Consider the following 23,227-nt stretch of genomic DNA (forward strand, 5'->3'; position numbering starts at 1 on the left):
TGGGGTGTTCTACATGTCCTGTATGTGTATGGCAGAATGGTCATCAGTTACCATGGTGACACAATGCACACATTAACACATGCTGTCTCAAAAGGTATAAGGTAGTCTGAAAAATCAAGAAGAAATACAAAATGGATTTAAACAGGACATTTTCAGGAGTCTGTACAATACACGCGGTCATGGTCCTATTCAGGAGCTTGTTATGTAAGACGGACTTGTTTTACACTGCACATCAGCTCACCTGCTGTAGTTCCAACAAAGTCCTTTCTGGACAGACTAAAACTCAGGTTAAAACCCCAGACAGAGCTGTGCCTACAGTTAGCGTCACACCCTCAGGGAATGTAGATGACATCAGGTGCAACTCTTCTAAGTCCTATTAGAAATCTAAAGTTCTGCTCCAAAATGCTACTGTGTAAAGGTGCATGATGTAACTTTTCTGCTTGTCTAAATGGAGATGATTTTTGTTTAGTTTAGTTTTTTGCCTGGTATGTTCCACAGTATGACATTTCAGCTCATCTATCTCCATGTAGACCACCAAAAAAGTGAATCAGTGCACCTTCAAAGTTCTGTCACTGGATTAACTAAAATGAAATGAGAAAGTTTGGTTGTGTGTGTGTCCTATATCCCTGTTGTGTGTCAGATGCCCTTCCATCTTTCTGTGGTTAGACTGAGATTGGGGCAAATGTCTCTAGTTAATGTGAAGATGCCGTGGTGTGTCAGATGCCCTCCCCGATGTTGTGGTGTGGTTGGATAAGCACTGCTGGAGAGTGGACCTTGTTACAGATAGAAATGATCAGGGGAAAACATTTGTGGATTTGACTTTTGGGAGATTTTTTAAAATGAAAATACCAGAGCATAATAGAGAATTTTGGCTTTTCTTCCATTTAAGACAAAAACACACCATTTTCATCTGTTTTAACATCTCTAATTGATCAAATATTCAACATTTCGGATTGTAATCATGCTTATTCATTCACAGAGTTTTTTGTTTTTTTTTCCTTCCAAATTCTTGAAGTCTCGTTTTGGGGGCGCGCTCCTCAGAAAATCTCGAGATATTACGCACGTGTTACGCATGCCATCCGCTCCAGTCCCACGGAGCGCCCCGCTAAAGGAAACATGGCGAGGAGACTGCTGCTGCCACCTGGGTTTCACACAAGATGGTACGGTTTCCTTAGCATTTCTACAACATATTTAAAGCTAAAGGAGAAATAAACGTAGCTAGAGACCGAGGCAGATGTCGTGCGTACGTGGATGCGTGCGGAGTGGCCGTGGGGAGAAGGAGAGGTGGGTGCCAGTGGTGCTAGCTGACAGCGGGCTAGCCTGGGCACATTCTGGACTAGTGGAGGTCCAAGAGGGGCTGGACAGACGTTTAAGACTGGGAGAAATCATTTGCACAGACGCAGAGGATGTAGTCTTGTTTTTAAGGGGAAATACAAGTTAGGTTTGTGATTAAATTTAGAATTGGGCTGGTTTGGTGGGTGAAGATGTGCGCAAAGGCCGTGCACTGAAATGGAACAGAAATCAAACCAGTTTAGACCTGGTTTAGTTTTAGATTAGTCTTGGTTTAGTCCTGCTTTATAACTGTATAGTTAAGTCTTGGTTAAGACCTGTTTTGGTGTCCTTGTCCTGAATAAGCCTTGATAAATGGAGTAGAAATAATTCCGTCCTGGGTTAGTTCTGGGTTAGTCTTGGTGTAGTCCTGGTTTAGTAGAGCTATATAGTAATACTAAGTCCTGTTTGAGACATGTTTGGGTGTTCTTGTTGTGCTTATCCTCATTAAGTCCTGGTTTAGTCCTGGTTTAGTCCTGGTTTAGTCCTGGTTTAGTCCTGGTTTAGTCCTGGTTTAGTCCTGTATGATTGTATGATGGGGTTGTTGCTTGTAGATATGAAATTTTCATTGTTTGCTTGGTCCTTAATTAGTCCTGCTTTAGTCCTACCATAGTCCATCTTTAGACCTGCTTTAGACCTGCTTTAGACCTGTTTTAGTCCTGTTTTAGACCTGCTTTAATCCTACCATAGTCCATCTTTAGACCTGCTTTAGACCTGCTTTAGACCTGTTTTAGTCCTGTTTTAGTCCTGCTTTAGTCCTACCATAGTCCATCTTTAGACCTGCTTTAGACCTGCATCAGCCTCTGTCCACCACCACCAATCACTCACACACAACATTCAAACATTAACAAGCTGAGTGTCTTGCCGAAGGACACAACAGTAGTATCTACGCTGTAGACAAATGCTCTAATCACCGTGGTTCAGTAAAGTTGAGGTGTCCAGGAGCCGGTTTAGTCGTGGTTTAGTCGTGGTTTAGTCGTGGTTTAGTCCTGGTTTAGTCCTGGTTTAGTCCTGGTTTAGTCCTGGTTTAGTCCTGGTTTAATATTGTCCTGGTTTTGTCCTCACATTCATAGCAAACATACTAAACTATTACTTGTTTTAAATTATTTGTTTTTGTTTTACAGATAAAAGATGCCCTCCCATAACGTGAAGACACACCAGGAACCACCACTTTCGGCTCTGTCTTTTTTTATGGGGTCAAATCTGGATTATTAGACTCTTGAACATTGCAGCGTGGCTCCAGTATTGGGTGCTCTCTCTCCTCTTGAGTCCTATGGGTGCTGTGGGATGAGGTAGTAGTTTGTATAGTTTTAGGATCACACCAGATCTGGGAGATAACTATACAGTCTACTGTCTTTCCCACGGACCTTAACTTCTGCAGATGAGCCTGTCAGAGGAGACTGGTCCTCACATAGTCCTGGTTTAGTCCTGCTTTAGCCCTGGTTTAGTCCTGGTTTTGGTGGAGGAGACTGCAGCCTGTTGCCACGGTTACTGTAGGCTCGGTTGCCATTGGAGACGAGAAGGCTTAAATTAAATCAAGAGTTGGAAACATCATTCAGATCATTTAAACATCTTACTCCTAATCGCCTGTTGTTAATAATAAAAATCTATTTGTGATCATATTTTGATGGTAATAGAATCGGGGCTTGTACACAGCCTCTTCCAGTCACTCTTTGTACTTTGACACTGCATTATTCATTCACTTGTGAGTCACAGGAGGAGGATGGTGTGCTCATATTAGGCCTGTGTTCCTGTAGTGATGAAGTCTGTGTGTTTTATACTCGGGGATATCGGTCTAGTCCAGGATTGAAACAAGTTCATCCATTAAGCGCAGCTTGTGTTGTGAAAGTGTTTTTGTCTGTTCTGTGGTGAGGTAGTGAACCAGTTGTGTTTCTGTTGTTATTTTTGGATATATTTTTTGTCACGAGGCAGCTCTGTGGAGAGCAGGGCTGTATTCAACTAAAGAAACCCTTGGTGGACTAAAGACGTGTTGCCAATCGATTGGTCGACGAAAAAGGGGGCGTGGCTAAAGCTCTCAAAACTACTGAGGCAAAACTGATGTGACCCAAACCACACTCGGCAGCACACCTGCAGAGGAAGCTCATGCAAAAACTACTATTTATAAAAACAACTATTTATAAGCGTACAGTGCGCCGTACTGAAGTACTGACGTGTATTTAAATGAAAAAAACGCAGATGAATCTCCTAATCTTTAACTAGTCTACTACGTACCTCACTGCTGCTGCTGTGTCCTGTACACGTCCTCCACATGGAAAGAACAGAATCATAAGTCAACTTCGATTAAGATGCAGACAAACAGTCAACTGTTTAATCGTTTAAATGACTCAGTCTTCAGCCCAAGTGTTCTGGCTCGGTTGTGATGTTCTAGTTGTATTCTGCTTGTGTTCTGGTTGTTCTGGTTGTGTTCTGGTTGTGTTCTGGTTGTGTTTCGGTTGTGTTCTGGTTGTGTTTCGGTTGTGTTCTGGTTGTGTTTCGGTTGTGTTTCAGTTGTGTTCTGGTTGTGTTTCGGTTGTGTTCTGGTTGTGTTCTGGTTGTGTTTCGGTTGTGTTCTGGTTGTATTTCAGTTGTGTTCTGGTTGTGTTTCAGTTGTGTTCTGGTTGTGTTTCGGTTGTGTTCTGGTTGTTTTCTGGTTGTGTTCTGGCTCAGTTGTGATGTTCCGGTTGTGTTCCGGCTCTGTTGTGTTGAGGTAGTGAGTTGTGTTGTTGTGGGGTGTTTGATTCTAACCCCAGTTCTGGAGATGCAACAGCACGACCCTCTGCCTTCCACAGCTCAGCTCCTCTCTCCAGATCAGGCTTCAAATGTTTTCCAACTGAAAAGTCCAGATAGCCAAACTTATTCACTCTGAAACGTTTGTCCCATTGACAGAATTACATTTTCTTTTGCATTGTTTTAGTGAAATGTTATTGATGTTTTTGTAATAAATAAAAGAATGTTTTTTACATTTAAACCAGGCTGGCTCCACTTATTTTAGCGATGTTCAAGTCTTTTAGTGCTAGGTGTGGCTGAAAGAAACTCTTTTGGAACTTGTACTGGAGACGCACTTCCTATGGAGTGCTAAAGGTGTACTGAGTAACTTTTCTGCTTGTCTCCATGGAAATGTAATTGCTTTGTCTGGAATGTTCCATAGTATGACATGAAACCTATCGACCTCCATGAAGGCAAGCAGATGACAGAGATAAGCCAAGTTATAGTCAATGAAAACACCTTCTGTACTGTCAGATAAAAGATAAATGAAATGCCATACTGTCCAACACTCCAGCATCTCCATGGAGACAGAAGCTACTAGAAAAATGACACTGTTCACCTTGAAGTGTTTTTGAAGACACTGTGATTATTGGAAATGCACTTCTACCAAACTGGGATACTCCAGAAATGAAAAAAAGCTTTAAAACCTTTAAAAGTCAAATGTCCATTCATTTGGAGCAGGAGGGGGAGTTCCCCATGCCTCTCTCTGATTGGAGGGTCTTGGGTCACGTGACTTCCCTTTACCCCTCACTAAAGATCATTTGGAAAACAGATCTCTCACTCCCAACTGGAAATAAGAGTTCTATTTCTTTGCCAATTAAATCCTACGCAAATATACAAATCATGTGACCGATTCAAATGATAATGAAATAAAAGGCTACCAAGGAATCTCTAGGCAACGATCAAAACAATTTAAGTAATGTATAATGTTAATTATTGATTGATTCATCCATTCATTTATTTTAACCAGAGAAGCCATACAAAAACTCCAAAGACTAAAGTTAAATAAAATAAATAAATGAGGCTTTTCAAATGAGTGAGTTATTCATTCAGTAGTGGGTTATCACAGGTTCATATCTGATTACTCTATTTGATATAAAAAATAAAAAATTAACTTTATTTATTGTTATTTCTAATCCCACTGCTACACTTGCTTTTAGGATCTGTTTCCACAAACAAGAATAATGTAAGATAACTAAATAAAATAAATAATAATTAATATAGAGGAGTTCATTCTCCAACAGGCTCCGACAGCTCTGCTCAAACAGTGAGATTGATACTATAATACTCCCTAAAACTGAATCATAATCATAATCATAATAATAAAAGAAAAAAAAAAGAAAGAAAGAAAATCAACATAGGCTTTTGAGAGCGGGTCGTCCTGTCTCTGGTGCGCATGTGCGCATGTGCGTGTGTGCGCATGTGCGTGTGCGTGACGCCGTGTTTGTGAATAAACATGGCGAACATTCGGTGCGTCAAGGTGAGCTCACTTTTATCCTAACTTTTCCTCTGCGCTTTGGAGGATCCACTTCATGTTTCAGTAGAAGACTCGTGAACACTTCTGCTCTGTGCTCGTGTTTTTCGCTCCTTTCTGTCTGTTTGCGTTTTGTACTTACAGATAAATTAAAATGTCGTTACACAAGTAGCAGTAGCACTTTCATTGATCCAGGCTGCAGACAATATTCTTAATTTTTTGGAACTGTACTTTCTCCAAATGTCTTAAAACTGACGCAATATCGAGCTTTAAACCATGTTAGAATGTTGTTATCTCCAAAAAACGTACTTTGACTAATCTTTTACTTTTAGTCAGTCTTTTTGTCCAGACGTCCTTATTTACCCGAGACAGTCCCAGTTTTGAGCCCGTGTCCCCTGTCCAAGCAGATTTATACAAAACCAGTGATTTGTCCAAGTTTTATACAAGCACTGTCCCAGGTGTCCCTATTTTTGACCAATCCGGTCCTGCCAACAGTAAAAGAGGCATGAACTGTCATTTGTGTAGGTAAAACACAGAAAAGCTGCTTAAAAATAAATAATAATGAATAAATTTGACTATACTGACATTAGTGCAGAGTGCAGAAATATTTTCCTTAATTATGCACTAATTTCACAATTTTAATATTATCAACCACAAACCGTCTGCATCTGTCTACATCTCCAAAGCTCAAAATGCTCTGGTCCACTTTATGATGTCATGAAATGGTAGTTTTCAAGTTAACAGCTCCTTTTACTTTTTCTTTAGTAGCGATTGGCAATTCTAGAGCTGAAATTATCCAAACAACTCTAGTGAGGGTGTGTGGAGTTTAAAAACACAGTGGAGCACTTCCTGTATTACCATATGACATCACAAGGTGGAAAAGTGTGTTTGCTGCCTGAGAGAAAAAGTCAGTCTAAATGTGCAGGTGTTAAACGTGTGAATGAAACAAAACACAACTCCAGGTGTGTTTGTGATGAGGAAACGACATTAGAACATTAGAACAGAAAATGGCGTCTTATTGGCCCTTTAATGATCGTCTTGTTGGAGGTGATTCTCTGAGGCAGGTTTACAAGGTTACACTTCTCCACTTATCACTGTATTTAGGTCAAGGGACTCTGCATGGATTTTGCGTAGATTAGGTAACCAATCTTTTAGTAAGTGTGGATTGCAGCGTGGGGAGGTCAGCCAAAATGTACTTGATTAAAATGTTCTAAATAAAGAATCTTTTTCTGAAGTACTAAACTAATCCAAGAATCCCGTGTATTTTTGAACATGTTTCTAAACTACAGAGTTGGCAGCTTTTACACAAACCCCACAGAGACACGGGGACATTTAGTTTTCTGCAAAGGAAGGTCTTGTATTCATGTATCTTCTAGTGCATTAGTGTGAAAGCTTTGCCTGGAATGTTCCACAGCTCTGCATTAAATTTATCTAGAGTCATGGAAACAAGCAGGTGACACCACAGGGCCTAGTCATTTAGTAACGACAATAAAGATAATGTATTAATAATATAATATAATAACAAACATAAAAATAGAGGGTTCAAATTCATTACTTCTGAGCAATAACGTTCCCCTGGAGATAAGCTGGTGATGGACGCTTCAGAAAATCAGAAAAGCTTAAACCATAAAAAACCATAGTGCCTCTTCAGGACCGCTGTGTGTCTACATGTGTGATATCAGGGCAGTGAGTGGAGGAGGTGTGTGATGTTCCGTACTGTCTCTTTAACCCCCCGTGTGTGTGTGTGTGTGTGTGTGTGTTGTTTCAGGGCATGGTGGGCGTGGTGAGTGGAGGAGCCTCGGGTTTGGGCAGAGCCACAGTGGAGCGTCTGATCCAGAGTGGAGCGTCTGCTGTGATCCTGGACCTGCCCTCGTCAGAAGGGGGCGCTCTGGCTGCGAGTCTGGGGGAGCGCTGTGCCTTTGCTCCAGCCGACGTGAGTCACATTCACAATAACAAGAACTTTGAAAGAACGTGTGTCCCTCATGACACCAAAAGGTTTCAAGCAGCTGGTCAATGGACTGAAATATCTTGACCTCATAAACACATCTGCTGCATTCACAACATTCTACAGGTCAGAGTTTGAACTCAAAATCACATTTGACCTGGTTTATGGTTCATACCTTTTATGATCATACCTGCTGTTTATCTGAACTTATTACCTCCAATAAAAAAACATTTAAAATTCTACTACCACTTTTTGAAATCTTTTATTCCAATAAAGAAACCATTTTGAAAATGTCCAAAGGTGAAATCTAATGATGTGGTTGAACCCGCTGTTCTTCAGGTGACCTCAGAGGCAGACGTGCGCTCTGCCGTGTCTTTGGCTCGGGAGCGTTTTGGGAGACTGGACCTGGCGGTGAACTGCGCCGGCATCGCTGTGGCCGTGAAAACGTACAACTTTAAAAAGGACGCGCCGCACAGTTTAGAGGACTTCCAACGCGTCATCAATGTGAGACAATAAGACACAAAACAGATAAGGCAGTAGATAAATACTAAATAATGAGCTATGACCTCTGCTGTGGTTCTATTACAGTTAGCTGTAAGTCTGTACAAGGCTCCGCCCACAGGACAACATATACAAACATGACACAAAACTGTGCACAACTGGACAAACCTCTCTATCATTTAAAGCCAATTTGATCTTTTTTTGTCCTCCTTTTTGCCAATGTCCTGGTCATGACTTCTGTAGCGATGGTGTGTTTAATTCTGTTGTTTACCTGGTGTAGCCCTTTGAGTTTGAAATAGTCTTATAACCAGTGTTGGGAAGGTTATTACCTCCACCAAAGAGGTTATGTTTTTGCCGGCGTTTGTCTGTTTGTTTGTTTGTTTGTTTGTTTGTCTGTTAGCAACATAACTCAAAAAGTTATGGACTGATTTTGATGAAATTTTCAGGATTTGTTGGAAATGTGAAAAGGAAGAACTGATTTCATTTTGGGGGTGATCCGGAAGAAATCCTGGATTCTGGATCACTTTGAAATTTTAGTTAACATTGTGGTAAATGGGGCCAAAAATTTTGTTTCTCAATATCTCAGTTAATTATTGACCAAACCTCATGAAATTTGACTCAGGGATGGACAATGGGATCCTCTTTCATATTCCAAAGGCTGATCTGGATCTGATCCAGAAGACTGATTTTTATCGCAATTTATATAAAAAATGGGGGTAGTACTTGGCGGCTGTCTGTGCTCTCTGAATGCTTTTCTAGTTTTTAAAATTTAATCCTCTACAGATTACAGATTACACACACCAAAATGTAGTTTGTAACATAATTACTTAAAGTGAGTAACGTAATCTGAATGCTTTGGATTACTTGATATTGTCATGCTTTTTAGTTTAGTTCTGGTTTTAGTTCTGGTTTAGTCCTAGTTTAGTCCTAGTTTAGTCCTGGTTTAGTCCTGGTTTAGTCCTAGTTTAGTCCTAGTTTAGTCCTAGTATAGTCCTAGTTTAGTCCTAGTTTAGTCCTAGTTTAGTTCTAGTTTAGTTCTAGTTTAGTTCTAGTTTAGTCCTGGTTTAGTCCTTGTTTAGTCCTAGTTTAGTCCTGGTTTAGTTCTAGTTTAGTCCTGGTTTAGTTCTAGTTTAGTCCTAGTTTAGTCCTAGTTTAGTCCTGGTTTAGTTCTAGTTTAGTTCTAGTTTAGTCCTAGTTTAGTCCTAGTTTAGTCCTAGTTTAGTCCTAGTTTAGTCCTAGTTTAGTCCTAGTTTAGTCCTGGTTTAGTCCTGGTTTAGTCCTAGTTTAGTTCTAATTTATCCATCCATCCATCCATCCATTTTCGTCCGCTTATCCGGGGCCGGGTCGTGGGGGCAGCAGCCTAAGCAGGGACTCCCAGACTTCCTTCACCCCAGACACGTCCTCCAGCTCCTCCGGGGGGACCCCGAGGCGTTCCCAGGCCAGCCGAGAGACATAGTCCCTCCAGCGTGTCCTGGGTCTTCCCCGGGGCCTCCTCCCGGTGGGACATGCCCGGAACACCTCCCGAGGGAGGCGCCCAGGAGGCATCCGGAACAGATGCCCGAGCCACCTCAACTGGCTCCTCTCGACGTGGAGGAGCAGCGGCTCTACTCCGAGCTCCTCCCGTGTGACTGAGCTCCTCACCCTATCTCTAAGGGAGACGCCCAGCCACCCTGCGGAGGAAACCCATGTTGAGCGCTTGTATCCGCGATCTCGTCCTTTCGGTCACTACCCAGAGCTCATGACCATAGGTGAGAGTAGGAACGAAGACTGACCGGTAAATCGAGAGCTTCGCCTTTCGACTCAGCTCCTCTTCACCACAACGGTCCGATACAGCGACCGCATCACTGCCGAAGCTGCACCGATCCGCCTGTCAATCTCACGTTCCGTCCTTCCCTCACTCGTGAACAAGACCCCGAGATACTTGAACTCCTCCACTTGAGGCAAAGACTCCCCACCCACCCGGAGAGGGCAAGCCACCTTTTTCCGGTCGAGAACCATGGCCTCGGACTTGGAAGAGCTGATCTTCATCCCAGCCGCTTCACACTCGGCTGCAAACCGCCCCAGTGCACATTGCAGGTCCTGGTTCGATGAAGCCAACAGGACAACATCGTCCGCAAACAGCAGAGATGAAATCCTGTGGTCCCCAAACCGGACCCCCTCCGGCCCCTGACTGCGCCTAGAAATTCTGTCCATAAATACAATGAACAGAACCGGTGACAAAGGGCAGCCCTGGCGGAGTCCAACATGCACCGGGAACAGGTCTGACTTACTGCCGGCAATGCGAACACAGCTCCTGCTCCGGTCATACAGGGACCGGACCCCAGACTCCCAGAGCACCCCCCACAGGACACCACGAGGGACACGGTCGAATGCCTTCTACAGATCCACAAAACACATGTGGACTGGTTGGGCAAACTCCCATGAACCCTCGAGCACCTATGGAGAGTGTAGAGCTGGTCCAGTGTTCCACGGCCAGGAAGAAAACCACACTGCTCCTCCTGAATCCGAGGTTCGACTGTCGGCCGGATTCTCCTCTCCAGTACCCTGGCATAGACCTTACCGGGAAGGCTGAGAAGTGTGATCCCCCTATAGTTGGAGCACACCCTCCGGTCCCCCTTCTTATACAGAGGGACCACCACCCCGGTTTGCCAGTCCAGAGGTACTGTCCCCGACCGCCACGCGATGTTGAAGAGGCGTGTCAGCCAAGACAGCCCCACAACATCCAGAGACTTCAGGTACTCAGGACGGATCTCATCCAACCCCGGAGCCTTGCCACCAAGGAGCTTGCCAACCACCTCAGTGACTTCGGCCAGGGTGATGGATGAGTCCGCCTCCGAGTCCCCAGCCTCGGCCTCCTCCTCGGAGGACGTGACGGTGGGATTGAGGAGATCCTCAAAGTATTCCTTCCACCGCCGGACAACGTCCCCAGTCGAGGTCAACAGCTCTCCCCCCGCACTGTAAACAGTGTTGGTGAAGAACTGCTTCCCGCTCCTGAGGCGCCGGATGGTTTGCCAGAATCTCTTTGAGGCCGTCCGATAGTCCTTCTCCATGGCCTCCCCGAACTCCTCCCAGCTTCGAGTTTTTGCCTCCGCGACCACACGGGCTGCAGCACGCTTGGCCCGCCGGTACCCGTCAGCTGCCTCAGGAGTCCCCCGAGCCAGCAAGGCCCGATAGGACTCCTTCTTCAGCTTGACAGCATCCCTTACTTCCGTTGTCCACCACCGGGTTCTGGGGTTGCCGCCGCGACAGGCACCACAGACCTTACGCCCACAGCTCCGAGCAGCCGCATCGACAATAGAGGCCGAGAATGAAGCCCACTCGGGAGAAGTCCTCCCGGAGGTGCGAGTTGAAGGTCCCTCTGACAGAGGCTCCGCCAGACGTTCCCAACAGACCCTCACTACACGCTTGGGTCTGCCAGGTCTTTCCGGCTTCCTCCTCCGCCAGCGAACCCAACTCACGACCAGGTGGTGATCAGTTGACAGCTCAGCCCCTCTCTTCACCCGAGTGTCCAAGACACGCGGCCGGAGATCAGATGACACGACGACAAAGTCGATCATCGACCTCCGGCCTAGGGTGTCCTGGTGCCACGTGCACTTATGGACACCCTTGTGCTCGAACATGGTGTTCGTTATGGACAAACTGTGACTAGCACAGAAGTCCAATAACAAAACACCACTCGAGTTCAGATCGGGGAGGCCGTTCCTCCCAATCACCCCTCTCCAAGTGTCTCTGTCGTTGCCCACGTGGGCGTTGAAGTCCCCGAGGAGAACAACGGAGTCCCCGGTCGGTGCACTGTCTAGTACCCCTCCCAAGGACTCCAAGAAGGCCGGGTACTCAGCACTGCTGTTCGGCCCGTAGGCCGACACCACAGTGAGAGACCTGTCCCCGACCCGAAGGCGCAGGGACGCGACCCTCTCGTTCACCGGGGTGAACTCCAACACACAGCGACTGAGCTGTGGGGCAATGAGCAGGCCCACACCAGCCCGCCGCCGCTCCCCGCGGCCAACGCCAGAGAAATGGAGAGTCCAGCCCCTCTCAAGGAGTTGGGTTCCAGAGCCCAAACTGTGCGTGGAGGTGAGGCCGACTATATCTAGTCGGTAACGCTCAACCTCCCGCACAAGCTCCGGCTCCTCCCCCCCAGCGAGGTGACATTCCATGTCCCCAGAGCTAGTCTCCATGTCCGGAGATCCGGTCGCCGAGGCCCCCGCCGTCGACTGCCGCCCAGATCTCTCTGCACCGGCCCCATATGGATCCTCCTGCGGGTGGTGGGCCCACGTGAGGACGGCCCCACGTCGCTCCTTCGGGCTGAGCCCGGCCGAGCCCCGTGGGGGGAGGCTCGGCCACCAGGCGCTCGCTGGCGAGCACCCACCCCAGGCCTGGCTCCAGGGTGAGGCCCCGGTGACGCCAATCCGGGCGACGTAACTGGCCTTGCTCGTACACTCATCATAGGGGCTTCTGAACCGTTCTTCGTCTGACCCGTCCCCCCGGACCTGTTTGCCTTGGGTGACCCGACCAGGGGCATGAAGCCCCCGACAACATAGCTCCCGGGATCATTCGGGCACTCAAACCCCTCCACCACGATAAGGTGACGGTTCAAGGAGGGGTAGTTCTAATTTAGTTCTAGTTTAGTCCTAGTTTAGTCCTGGTTTAGTCCTAGTTTAGTCCTGGTTTAGTTCTAGTTTAGTCCTGGTTTAGTCCTAGTTTAGTCCTAGTTTAGTCCTAGTTTAGTCCTAGTTTAGTTCTAGTTTAGTCCTGGTTTATCCCAAAATGTGAAAACTGAAAATTACCGCCCTGTAATCCATTTATTTCAACAAAGTAACTGTAATCCAATTACCACTCACTGAAACAGTAACTGTAACTGAATACAGTTACTCATAATTTGTATTTTGATTACGTAACTTTGGTACATGTAATCTGTTACTCCCCAACACTGCCTATAACAGACCTGGTTTAGATCTGTTGGTATTCTGGAAACCACATCTTTTCTAAGGTGGGACTTTGTGTGAAACGTTAAGGAGCCCACAATACTAAAAGTCACATTTTTAGATTTTACAAGTTTAGTGTTTTGTTGACAAAGCTTGACTTGTTCACAGAGGAATGAACCGTTTTGATTGAGTGTCTCTGTGTGTTTGCTCAGGTGAACATCGCAGGGACCTTTAATGTGATCCGTCTGGCCGTGGGGGAGATGGGGAAGAACGAGCCTGACGCAGACGGACACAGAGGCTGCATCATCAACACAGCCAGCGTGGCAGCTTTTGACGGACAGGTACTACAAAACTGGATTAGGGGGTTAACCCTGGTTTAGCAGCACTATGAAGCAGGATCAACATATATCAGGGTTATATCTCCATGGTAACAAGCCCTAAACTCATAACCTGCTTTGGACTAGGTTAGGTTAAAAGGATCCCCGGCTACTTTGACACGCTGCTTTTATATGATTAATGTTGGCGTCAGTTATAAATACGTAATACCAAAAAAATCATATGTTCTTTTGTGTAGGAGAAAATATGATCACTAGTAATTTGCCAGATTTGTTTACGTCGTAAAGCATTCTGGGTAACCTTGTCACAGGTTGTTGTCTTCTGTCGTCGGGTTCAACTGATATAATGCCACACTGCGGGGCTTTCGGTTGTAATTTTCAGTCTAAAGGCAACGAGGAAACTGATGTGAACGTTCACTGCTTTTCATGGGATGTTAAAAAAAGAAAACAGTGGGAAAATGCTGTGGGACGAGTACAACTACCTAAAGATGTGCAACAAATGATATAATCTGAAAACCACCAATACAGTAAGTTTCATCACATAATGATGCTAATTTATGGAGCAAATGAGATTTTTATTTGGCTGTAGTTGAGCATAAAATAAATATTTGTAAACTGTAGAACGAGTTCAGTCGTACATAAAATGTGTTGTGTGTATTTTATCCATCAGAATATGAATTGAAAAGTTGCGACATCAAGAATTACAATCACGAAAAGAAAATTTACCATTACGCTTTCTTCAGTATGAATATGAACTCACAGACACGACTCGACTGTCACAAATACATCATCATTTCACAGGCTTTATTTATTGAGCAGAACAAACATTGATCGAGAGGATGGACTTTTGAACTGCATATGGACTAAACCAGGACTAGAACAGGACTAAACCAGGACTGAACCAAGACTGTTCCCGGGGATTGTACATCATTGCCCGTACAAAAATCCGGATGCTGAACAATTATTTATTATTTCAAACTGTCTTTCACTGTTAATAACCAAATGCACTGTCCCATGGGTTTTATTAATAAAAAACCTCCCAAACATCTGATTCTGTTGGTACATGTGTTTACCAATGGACGTGTTAATGGTGGTTTCAGCTTGTATAGATCTGAATATTGAACTTTTATACATTTGAATATTGAACTTTTATACATTTCAATATTGAACTTTTATAGATCTGCTTCAGTCCTGCTTCAGTCCTGGTTTAGTCCTGGTTCAGTCCTGGTTTAGTCCTGGTTTAGTCCTGGTTTAGACCTGGTTTAGACCTGGTTCAGTCCTGGTTCAGTCCTGGTTTAGACCTGGTTCAGTCCTGGTTTAGTCCTGGTTCAGTCAGTGCAAAAGTCCAACAATATAAACAGATTTCTGTCCTATGCACACATATATTTCTGAAGTTTTTTTACTCCATATTTCTTACTCCATACTAATAAAATGAGTAACTTGACTCCCCCTGAACTGCTCCTGACAGAAAACTGAGCTCTTACCACACACACTCTCCCTCTCTGTTGCTTTGGTGAGCACTTGTTGCACAGACTCCATCGATGGTGAGCAGCTCTCTTCCTCACCTCTCTGTTCGTCTTTATGTTCATCATTATCGTCCACCGAGTTGTCCTCCAAACTTGATGTGCGCTCTGGTTCAAATGGAAAAGACTGAACAGAAACCAGGTTCATCTTGCCGAGACTCTTCATCAACAGATACAACCTTGTGACAAGGTTACCCAGAATGCTTTGCAATGTAAACAAATATGGCAAATTCCTAGGGATCATCATACTTTCTCCTTTTTTTATAAAAAAATACTACAAACGAACATATTTGAGTTTTTTGGTATTACGTATTTATAACTGACGCCAATGTTAATCATATAAGAGCAGTGTGTCAAAGTAGCAGAGGATCCTTTAAGGTTAAATTTGAATTTCACTGTTGCTCGTCTCTGATTGGTCACTCTGTTTGTTTGTGTCTCTCTGTTTTGAGCAAATGCTTTCAAAAGTTTCTCATTAGTGGTTTATTATTAGTAGTAGTAATAGTAGTTTATTCTGTCATTTTGTAGCACCACAAAACAAAACGGACTGCAGCTCAATGGATCATGACCGAAAGGGTTTAGGCTCAAGTAAAAAGTACTTCTAATGCCAAATCCTGTGAAACAATGACAGAATTCCAAGAGAGAAAGCAGCGTATGAACAGCAAGTTGAGTTTACAATTTCACTTACGACTACTCTATATATAAGAGACAAAATATAAATTAAAACAAACAAAATTTTATATCTTTCAACACGCTTTATACTCTGTTTTTAAAGGCTTCTGTACAGTGTTAGACTTTTTAAAAAATCAGCATTCAGCTTGTTCCTCACACTAACCCCAGAAATACAATCACTTTTTTCGTAGTGCTTATCTTAATTTTTTTTAAAGATGCCAGTTTTTTTAGATTTTGTTTTTGGTTGTACAAACTAATAATCTTAGGCTGCGTTCAGACTGCAGCCTGAAGTGACCCAAATCCGATTTTTTTGGCTTTTATGTGACCTGTATCTGATCTTTTAATGACAGTCTGAACCACACAGATCCGATTTTTTCAAATGTGACCCAGGACACTTGGATATGTGCTCCTAAAACTGATACATATCTGATCTTTTGACATGTGACTTCAGTGTGAACAGTCAAAGTGTATTCATCCACCTACACGTTATCAACAAGACACAAACGTCACTATTCTGCGCTGAAGTAGGTGAAAATTGTTAATGAACTCCGTGTCACTGAAGTGAAGCACATCTCCACTCACCACTCTTGGCTCCATCTCCACATCCACACGTTCCTTTCAACGGACTGAACCACAAAACACCACGACCAAAAACCTCGTCCTTCTCCTTCTCAATCTCCTCCTTAAAACAAGTAAGTTGTTCATGTTGTGGCTCTGGTACGAGAGGAACTTTAAAAGCTCCAGGTGCACGATGCTGCGTCCATGTTTGGACAACTTCTGTAAACACAGAGACGCTCACTGCGGTTGACGTCGTTGTGTCTCCAGTGCACATGTGGGACACTTTTGGGCCGTTTAATGTTCACACTGGAGTCACATACAAGTCCCATTTAATTGGAAATGTGAACGACCTCGCAAAAACATTGGATTTCACAAAAAAATCTGAATTGAGCATTAAACCCTGCAGTCTGAACATAGCCATAATGACAAAGAAGGCACAACATTTATCATTAATGATCGTATCAAAACAAAATGTAATGTTAAAGAAAATATGAAAGAAAAGCAGGTGTTTGGTGAATAGTCGTGGTTTTACTTGTGAACATGATGGATCTAGTCTTCTGGGTATTTCTGTAAGATTTGATTTGTATTTATTTATTTATTAAATTTTTTTTTAAGTGCGCCAAGTTAGTACAAGCTTTGATATGTTCGTCTAAACCAGTGTTTCCTAATGTTTTTTTTTTCTGGAGACACATATCTTAAAAGTCACAAACCTTCGAGACTCAAGTCAACAAACGTTATTCAAAAATCACAAAATAAAGGTGGATTTGAGCATTATTGAACATTAATGAGGATATTTGATTGTTGACTGACTGATCGTGTCGCTGAACAATTAGTAGTATTACTCAAGTTTTAAACCATGAAAAGCAGTCACTGAAGCAGAAATAAAAGGATCCATAAGTCGCTTATTTGGACATTAAATGTAGAACATTTCTTTTTCTTTTCAACATTCCACTAACGATAAGGTCTCAGATCAGAACTGTATATTGCAGACGTACATCTCAGATCATGACAAGGTGACCCCAAAAAATCTCGTGACCCAGTCTTTGGGAAACGATGATCTAAATTGTTCCATGAGTGTACTCCACGTCTGCTAACACACACGCTTTTGAGAGGGGTTCCTGAGAATTGTGTTTTAAAATGAATTTGACCTCTCAGGTTGTACTGTATTTTCTGCACTATGAGGCGCTTTGGATTATAAGACGCACTGTCATTGAAGGGTCTATTTTCAAACTTTTTTCACATATAAACAGCACCGGACTATAAGGCACATTAAACCAAACACAACAGTTCGATAAGTCAGTCCAACTTTATTTAACATTTCACAATAACTCTCAACTTTGTACAATTGTAACACATAAAAAAATCCTGTCTGAGACACTAAATTGTTGTTGTATTCACAATAAGTGATAATAGTTCAAACACGTCCACATCCCTCTCGTCATGATCCGAGTCAGTGTGGTTACTGTTCCCTGGCAGTTCACTGATGGTTCTGGTCTTGGTGAAAGCTCGGACCACAGTTGATTCTGATCCTTAGTCCAGGTGTCCACGATCCGTTGGCAGATCGTGGCGTAAGTGGCTCGGCGCCGTCTCCCTGTCTTGGTGAATGTGTGTTCATGTATGAGTTTCACTTTAGAACAGTCTTGAGTTTAAAGTGGGCGTTGTGAGCGTGTCTCTTGACAGGTGCATTTTGATATTAAAAGGAATCACAGTCTGTATTACTCCTGATGCTCCTGACTACGGGAGCCGGAATGCTGCAAGTGGAGCGGCTTTGTAGTTTACTAAAGTCGAACTAAGACACTCCAATAAATTCATACATAAGGTGCTCTGGATTAGGCGCACAGTCATTTTTTGATGAAATTAGAGGCTTTTAAGTGTGCTCTATAGTTCGGAAAATGCAGTATATAAATTCATTGTGTTAAATGTTTTCTGGGAGCAGGTTGAGTTTCACTTTAAATTTGGCATGTTTTAAATTTTAGTCCCCAAATTTCAGTATCTTTGATTAACAAAGGAGTGCATTTGTATGTTCTCTATGTCTGACTAAGTGAATTCATATTGCCTTTTTTTTTCATGTAAACAGTAAGTCTGTGTTACTTTTATAAGAATTTCCCCAGACCTCTCCACGGTAACTTAAATGTGTTAAGATAAGAGGATGAGAGGAAGTAGATTGACCTTGCCTCCACATAAAACCTCCACTCCCTCCTGTGCTGTTGTGTTGCTGTACTGTTGTGTTCTCATCTTACGCCGTGTTTTGTTGTTGTTGTTGTTGTTGTAGGTGGGGCAGGCTGCGTACTCGGCCTCTAAAGGTGGCATCGTGGGCATGACTCTCCCCATCGCTCGAGACCTGGCACCCATGGGTATCAGAGTGGTCACTATCGCTCCAGGTACAACTGTGACACAACAAGAATTTCTTTGAGCACGCCTTTCGAAACTGAGTACTTTTTTTTCTCCCAATACTTCCGATCGTGACCTTGTTGAATGACCAGCAGAGGGCAGCAGAGTACATGAGTAGATGAGAGCAGACTGACTCAAGATAGGCTTTCTTATTCTTGAGTTTTCAGCTTCCTCTTTTACAGGCGCCATTTTGAGGACTTTTCACCATTTATTCATTCATTCTGCTTTTGGATAACTGTCTTTTTTTTCTACCATGTTATAATCATCAGAAACATGCCTGAAGAGAGTTTAGGTCATCCAGGCATATTTGAGTAATTTAGAGATCTCTACTAGGCAATACACTTACGCTCCCACACGACAATACATTCACAAAAACATGATACAATAGTCATTAGAGCAGGGGTGGCAAATTCTTTTTTCCATGGGGCCAGAAAATATTGCGGAGGCCAAAATGCTTAACTCAGTTCTGCATAATCTGAATTGTATTTCTTTATAAAAAGTAGAGCCCGACCGATATGGATTTTGCTGTGGCCGATATGAAACCGATATAATGGGAGTTGGATCTGCCGATAGCCGATATAATCACCGATATATTTAGTGATGTAAAAATTCACTGTAAATGTTGAATTGTTTAAAAAACTTAGGTTTGGCTCTGGTGGATTTTAAATTGGGTTTATTTAGGCAACATTTATTGTTATTTTGCCTCTTTACATCATATTTACAGACAGTAGGTTGGCTTAATGGCATTTTTGCATCACATTCTAGACACTCGTGATGGGTATTCCAGTTCTTTTTGGAGAACCGGCTCTTTTGGCTCGGCTCACTAAAAGCTGCTGATTCTTTTGGCTCCCAAGCGGCTCTTAAGATTGTTTTATTGCAAGCAGGACTAAAGCACGTCTAAAGCAGTCCTGATTCAGTCCTGAACCAGGTCTAAACCAGGACTGAAAAAGGTCTAAACCAGGACTTATTTATTTTATGCTAAATTACAGCCAAATATGCTCGTTTTTTTTGTTTGTTTTTTATCCTATGTACACGCAAATTTCTCAAAGTTTCGTTTTTAGCCGCTGCCGCTGTCAAACCACGAGTCTGCACGCGGCGTGAAGAGAAAAAAAGTGAGAGAAAGAGAAAACACGGCTCCCAGTAAGGATCAGGCTCCCGTCGTTCCCTTCAAAGAGTCGGCTCTAAGAGTCATTTCGTTCGCGACGGACCCATAACTAGTAAAGAAAGTAGCGCTATTAGCCTTTAGCTGTAAATGCTGCGCGCCGCGGTAATTAATTATATGTGCAAATGTCATAATTCACACGTCTATTCACAGCTCATTTACATATCAGTGCAGGTCCAGTAACAAATATACGGCCAATACAGTCACTTTACAACAGACCAATAGAAAACAGCCTGTTTATGTGCGGGAGCTACAGCAGCTAACCCATAACAAATGACCAAAACTAGCTTCAGAGTCGACATATTTCCAACACTCAGCCTCACACAGGCTCCTCCTCACATCACAAATCTGCACTAATAAATGTCCTTTTAATCCAGACTCAAACCGATTGTCCGTAAAAAGAATATAATCTCAGTGTTTGGATCTGTGTCTGCAGGTGTAAACAAACACACGTGAGTGACGCGACTCTGTGGTGTGTTCAGGGACAGTACGGACACACGCACGGATAAATGACTCCGTAGATAAATACTGATGTGGAGCCACATATTAGGACATTTATCTGTCTGTAAATTGGATTAAATGAACATAATGTAGAGAGTCTAAGATTTTTAACGACGTATCACATGCCCACGTGAAATATCGGCCCCTATCAGCAAGCATATCGGCCGATAGCCGATATGCCTCGAGGTGCCCATATCAGCCGATAATATCGGCCAACCGATATATCGGTCGGGCTCTAATAAAAAGCAGTAAATAGAATAGTTTTGACGAGCTGCTCAGACTGGGAAGAGTTTATGTTCTGACTAAGAAATGAAGAAGTGAGGCTGCTGAACAAAAAATGTCATTAAAAACACGTCTAAAATAAAAACAATGCAGCTTTAGTCCAGGCAAGAGGTCAAAAGATAAAATATGCTTCTTTGGTAATTCCAAATTATCTGTCTAATAAACAGGCCGGTCAGAGTCGGCCAAAAGGCTGAATGTGGCCCCAGAGCAGGACAATGCCCACGTCTGCATTAGAGGGATGTATGCTGATTGTGTTGTGATAGTGCTCTGAAGGGGAGTGACTTAGCACAGAGAGCTAAATAAGTAAGTAAGTCTTTATTTATATAGCGCTTTCACAGACATTTTCTGTCCCCAAAGACGCTTTACACAGCATTATTCAGCATTATTCATTCACTCTATACCCTGGTGATGGTAAACTACTATTGTAGCCACAGCTGCCCTGGGGCACACTGACAGAAGCGCGGCTGCCATGCCACTCGGCGCCATCGGTCCCTCCAACCACCACCAACACTCACACACACACCACTTTCATACTAGGCAATGTGGGTGAAGTGTCTTGCCTAAGGACACAATGATTGAATTGATTGTATTTAAATTGACCGTGACTATCAACTGTTCATGGAGACCTGGAGCATGTTTTGGGTTGATGGAGTGGAGACACAAAAGTAAAACTTACAGAACATGTTGATATCTTGTTTTCGGTGATTATGGCATTTTCAAACCAATAAAAGGAAACATGGAGAGTTAAATATCTAAATCTAAACCTAACCCTGTCTCCTCCTCTTCCTCCTCCTCTTCCTCAGGCCTGTTCTCCACTCCGCTCCTGGCCAGTCTCCCAGAAAAGGTGCGTTCGTTCCTGGCTCGTCAGGTGCCCTTCCCGTCGCGCCTGGGAGACCCTGCGGAGTTCGCTCACCTCGTCTCCTCCATCGCAGAAAACCCCATGATCAACGGGGAGGTGATCCGACTGGACGGAGCCATACGCATGCAGCCCTGAGCGCTGAGGGAGGGCATCTGGAGCAGGCTGCGGCCATGAGACGTCACGCTCTACTGAAGACTGTCTCGTTTAAATATGCTCTATGGAACTTTTCTGATGCAGGATTCATCACCTGCTTAAAAATATTGTTGCTTGGCCTGGAATGTTCCACAGTACGGTTTTATTCCAGTTCTATCTTGTATGTGTTCAGTTACAGGGAGTGTCGCGATACTCGATACTCAGAAATAGACTCAATACCAATTTTAATCCCATGATGATACTAACAAAGACAATAGACTGTGATTTTCAACATGAAATGGTAGTATTTTCTTTTCTCTTCTCCTGTGGCCTTACAGGTTCATCTGTGTTCTGTGAGTGGGACAGTTTCAGTGTCGACTTCTGCTCACAGGAAAATCTTTCCAGACTAGTTTTTGTGTTGATTAGAATCTGATTTTTGGCGAAGTTACCTGCTTGTCTTCATGGAGATTGCAAAGTTTTATGTCATTTTTGTCTGGAAAGTCCCACAAACATCTCCGTGGAGGAAAAAAAATGGAGCCTCCATCAGGAAAGTGACATGTTGTAGCTTTAACTCTGAGCTGGAGGTTTAGTCTTTTCACTGAAAACTCACAGAACTGTTTCTTTGTCATAATATCTCCATGGAGATGTTACTGCTTTGTGAGGAATGTTCCACTATTCCACATGTCTCTATGCAGACTCTACTAGGCCAAGTTACACATCAGATCTGTGGATCTCTGGGCATTTGAATAGTTGTTCTTCAAGGTATTTTTATGGTAATGGTGCTAATTTTTCATCACTTTGAAACCAATGAATATAATGCCATACTGTGGTATTTTACAGGCAAAGTAATGACATCTCCATGGAGACAAGAAGGTGGCTGAAAAGTGACACAGGGCACCTTTAACACCGAATGAATTGTTTATCTGTGAAATAGCAGTAACAGGAGATATGTATATTACAACAGTTAGAGCTTTTTGGAATTTCAATAAAAATGTGAATGGATTTTGAAGACTGATCGATTTCATTTATTTAAAGTGAAACTAAACGACTCGACTCCCACAAGCAGAGCTGCTAAACTGGGCGGGGCCTGGAGGACTAAAGGGGAGAGTGAGGGGCATCCAGGTGTTTATTCCAGGTGTTTGTTTTAGGGCAGTCCTGTGTGATGTTACGCAGCACAAATTTAGATTTAGATGACGGGAGGGCATCTGACACAAGTGGAGCATTAACATAAACATATTAACATTATATACATTGTTAAATGCTCCAACAATTGAAATCCTGCTCCAGTAGAGCTTTTTGTGCAGTCACACATGTAGAGTTAAAAACATGAGTTTAGGTTTGAAGATTTCTGTAAGACCATGTAAGCATCTGATTTAGTTTAGAATCCAGTAGGAGGCGCTCTTTACACACATATGCACACACACGCACACACCACTCCCTAAGCCTCAGTTTTCAGATGATGTTTTGTGCTTAAAGAGCAGCATTTAACATTTAGCATTTGCACGTCAGTATTGATTTTGTCAGTGGATCGATTTTAAACAACTCGTTCAGCTCAGAGTTTGTGGAGGATTTTCTCTGATTTTACTGGAAAAAAGAATGACTCAGTGACATGTCCTCACACTTCTGCTCTGGACTGGACAGAACACAACAGATAATCAATAGAACATGTAGTTTGCCTCATTCAGGGACAAACAAATACAGTGTGCTGGAAGAGAAAGCTTCAATTCTTTTTTTCATTTTAAAAAGTAGAAGTTGGTTGTTTGAGGCTCTGTTTGAGCTGTGGACAAACAGGAGTTCAGTCAAATAGAGAGGAGCAAGATTTATCTCTAAAAACAAACAATACAGTTTTAAACTCAATTCTAAAAGAAACTGGAA

The 23,227-nt window shown here is 43.2% G+C and overlaps 1 protein-coding gene and 1 long non-coding RNA gene across 3 annotated transcripts; both read left to right on the top strand.

Annotated features, from left to right (window-relative positions):
• The first annotated feature begins 1,050 nt into the window (after positions 1-1,050).
• On the top strand, positions 1,051-4,297 carry LOC129412399 (uncharacterized). Of its 2 annotated transcripts, none has more exons than XR_008633693.1 (2): positions 1,051-1,160; positions 2,454-4,297. It is a non-coding gene; the product is annotated as an uncharacterized LOC129412399 (long non-coding RNA). The 2 variants fall into 2 exon arrangements; XR_008633694.1 differs by having other exon boundaries at positions 1,144-1,284.
• A 1,181-nt stretch (positions 4,298-5,478) lies between these two features.
• hsd17b10 (hydroxysteroid (17-beta) dehydrogenase 10) lies at positions 5,479-22,354 on the top strand. The gene is made up of 6 exons (XM_020942018.2): positions 5,479-5,575; positions 7,338-7,502; positions 7,854-8,018; positions 13,153-13,281; positions 18,298-18,406; positions 21,165-22,354. Exons 1-6 carry the CDS (start codon positions 5,552-5,554, stop codon positions 21,353-21,355), a joined length of 783 nt encoding a protein of 260 aa, XP_020797677.1. The 5' UTR covers positions 5,479-5,551; the 3' UTR covers positions 21,356-22,354.
• The last annotated feature ends 873 nt before the right edge of the window (positions 22,355-23,227 follow it).

The sequence above is a fragment of the Boleophthalmus pectinirostris genome, unplaced genomic scaffold (genome assembly GCF_026225935.1).
Source record: "Boleophthalmus pectinirostris isolate CB_2022bp ecotype Guang Dong unplaced genomic scaffold, ASM2622593v1 HiC_scaffold_8, whole genome shotgun sequence".
In the NCBI taxonomy this organism is placed as follows: domain Eukaryota; kingdom Metazoa; phylum Chordata; class Actinopteri; order Gobiiformes; family Gobiidae; genus Boleophthalmus; species Boleophthalmus pectinirostris.

What these genes read in the sequence shown, in the direction of transcription:
- hsd17b10 (XM_020942018.2), top strand. Translation starts at nt 5,552, where the DNA reads ATGGCGAACATTCGGTGCGTCAAG. An exon ending in CGAACATTCGGTGCGTCAAG is followed by an intron (nt 5,576 to 7,337) that starts GTGAGCTCACTT and finishes GTGTTGTTTCAG; the next exon opens with GGCATGGTGGGCGTGGTGAG. An exon ending in GTGCCTTTGCTCCAGCCGAC is followed by an intron (nt 7,503 to 7,853) that starts GTGAGTCACATT and finishes GCTGTTCTTCAG; the next exon opens with GTGACCTCAGAGGCAGACGT.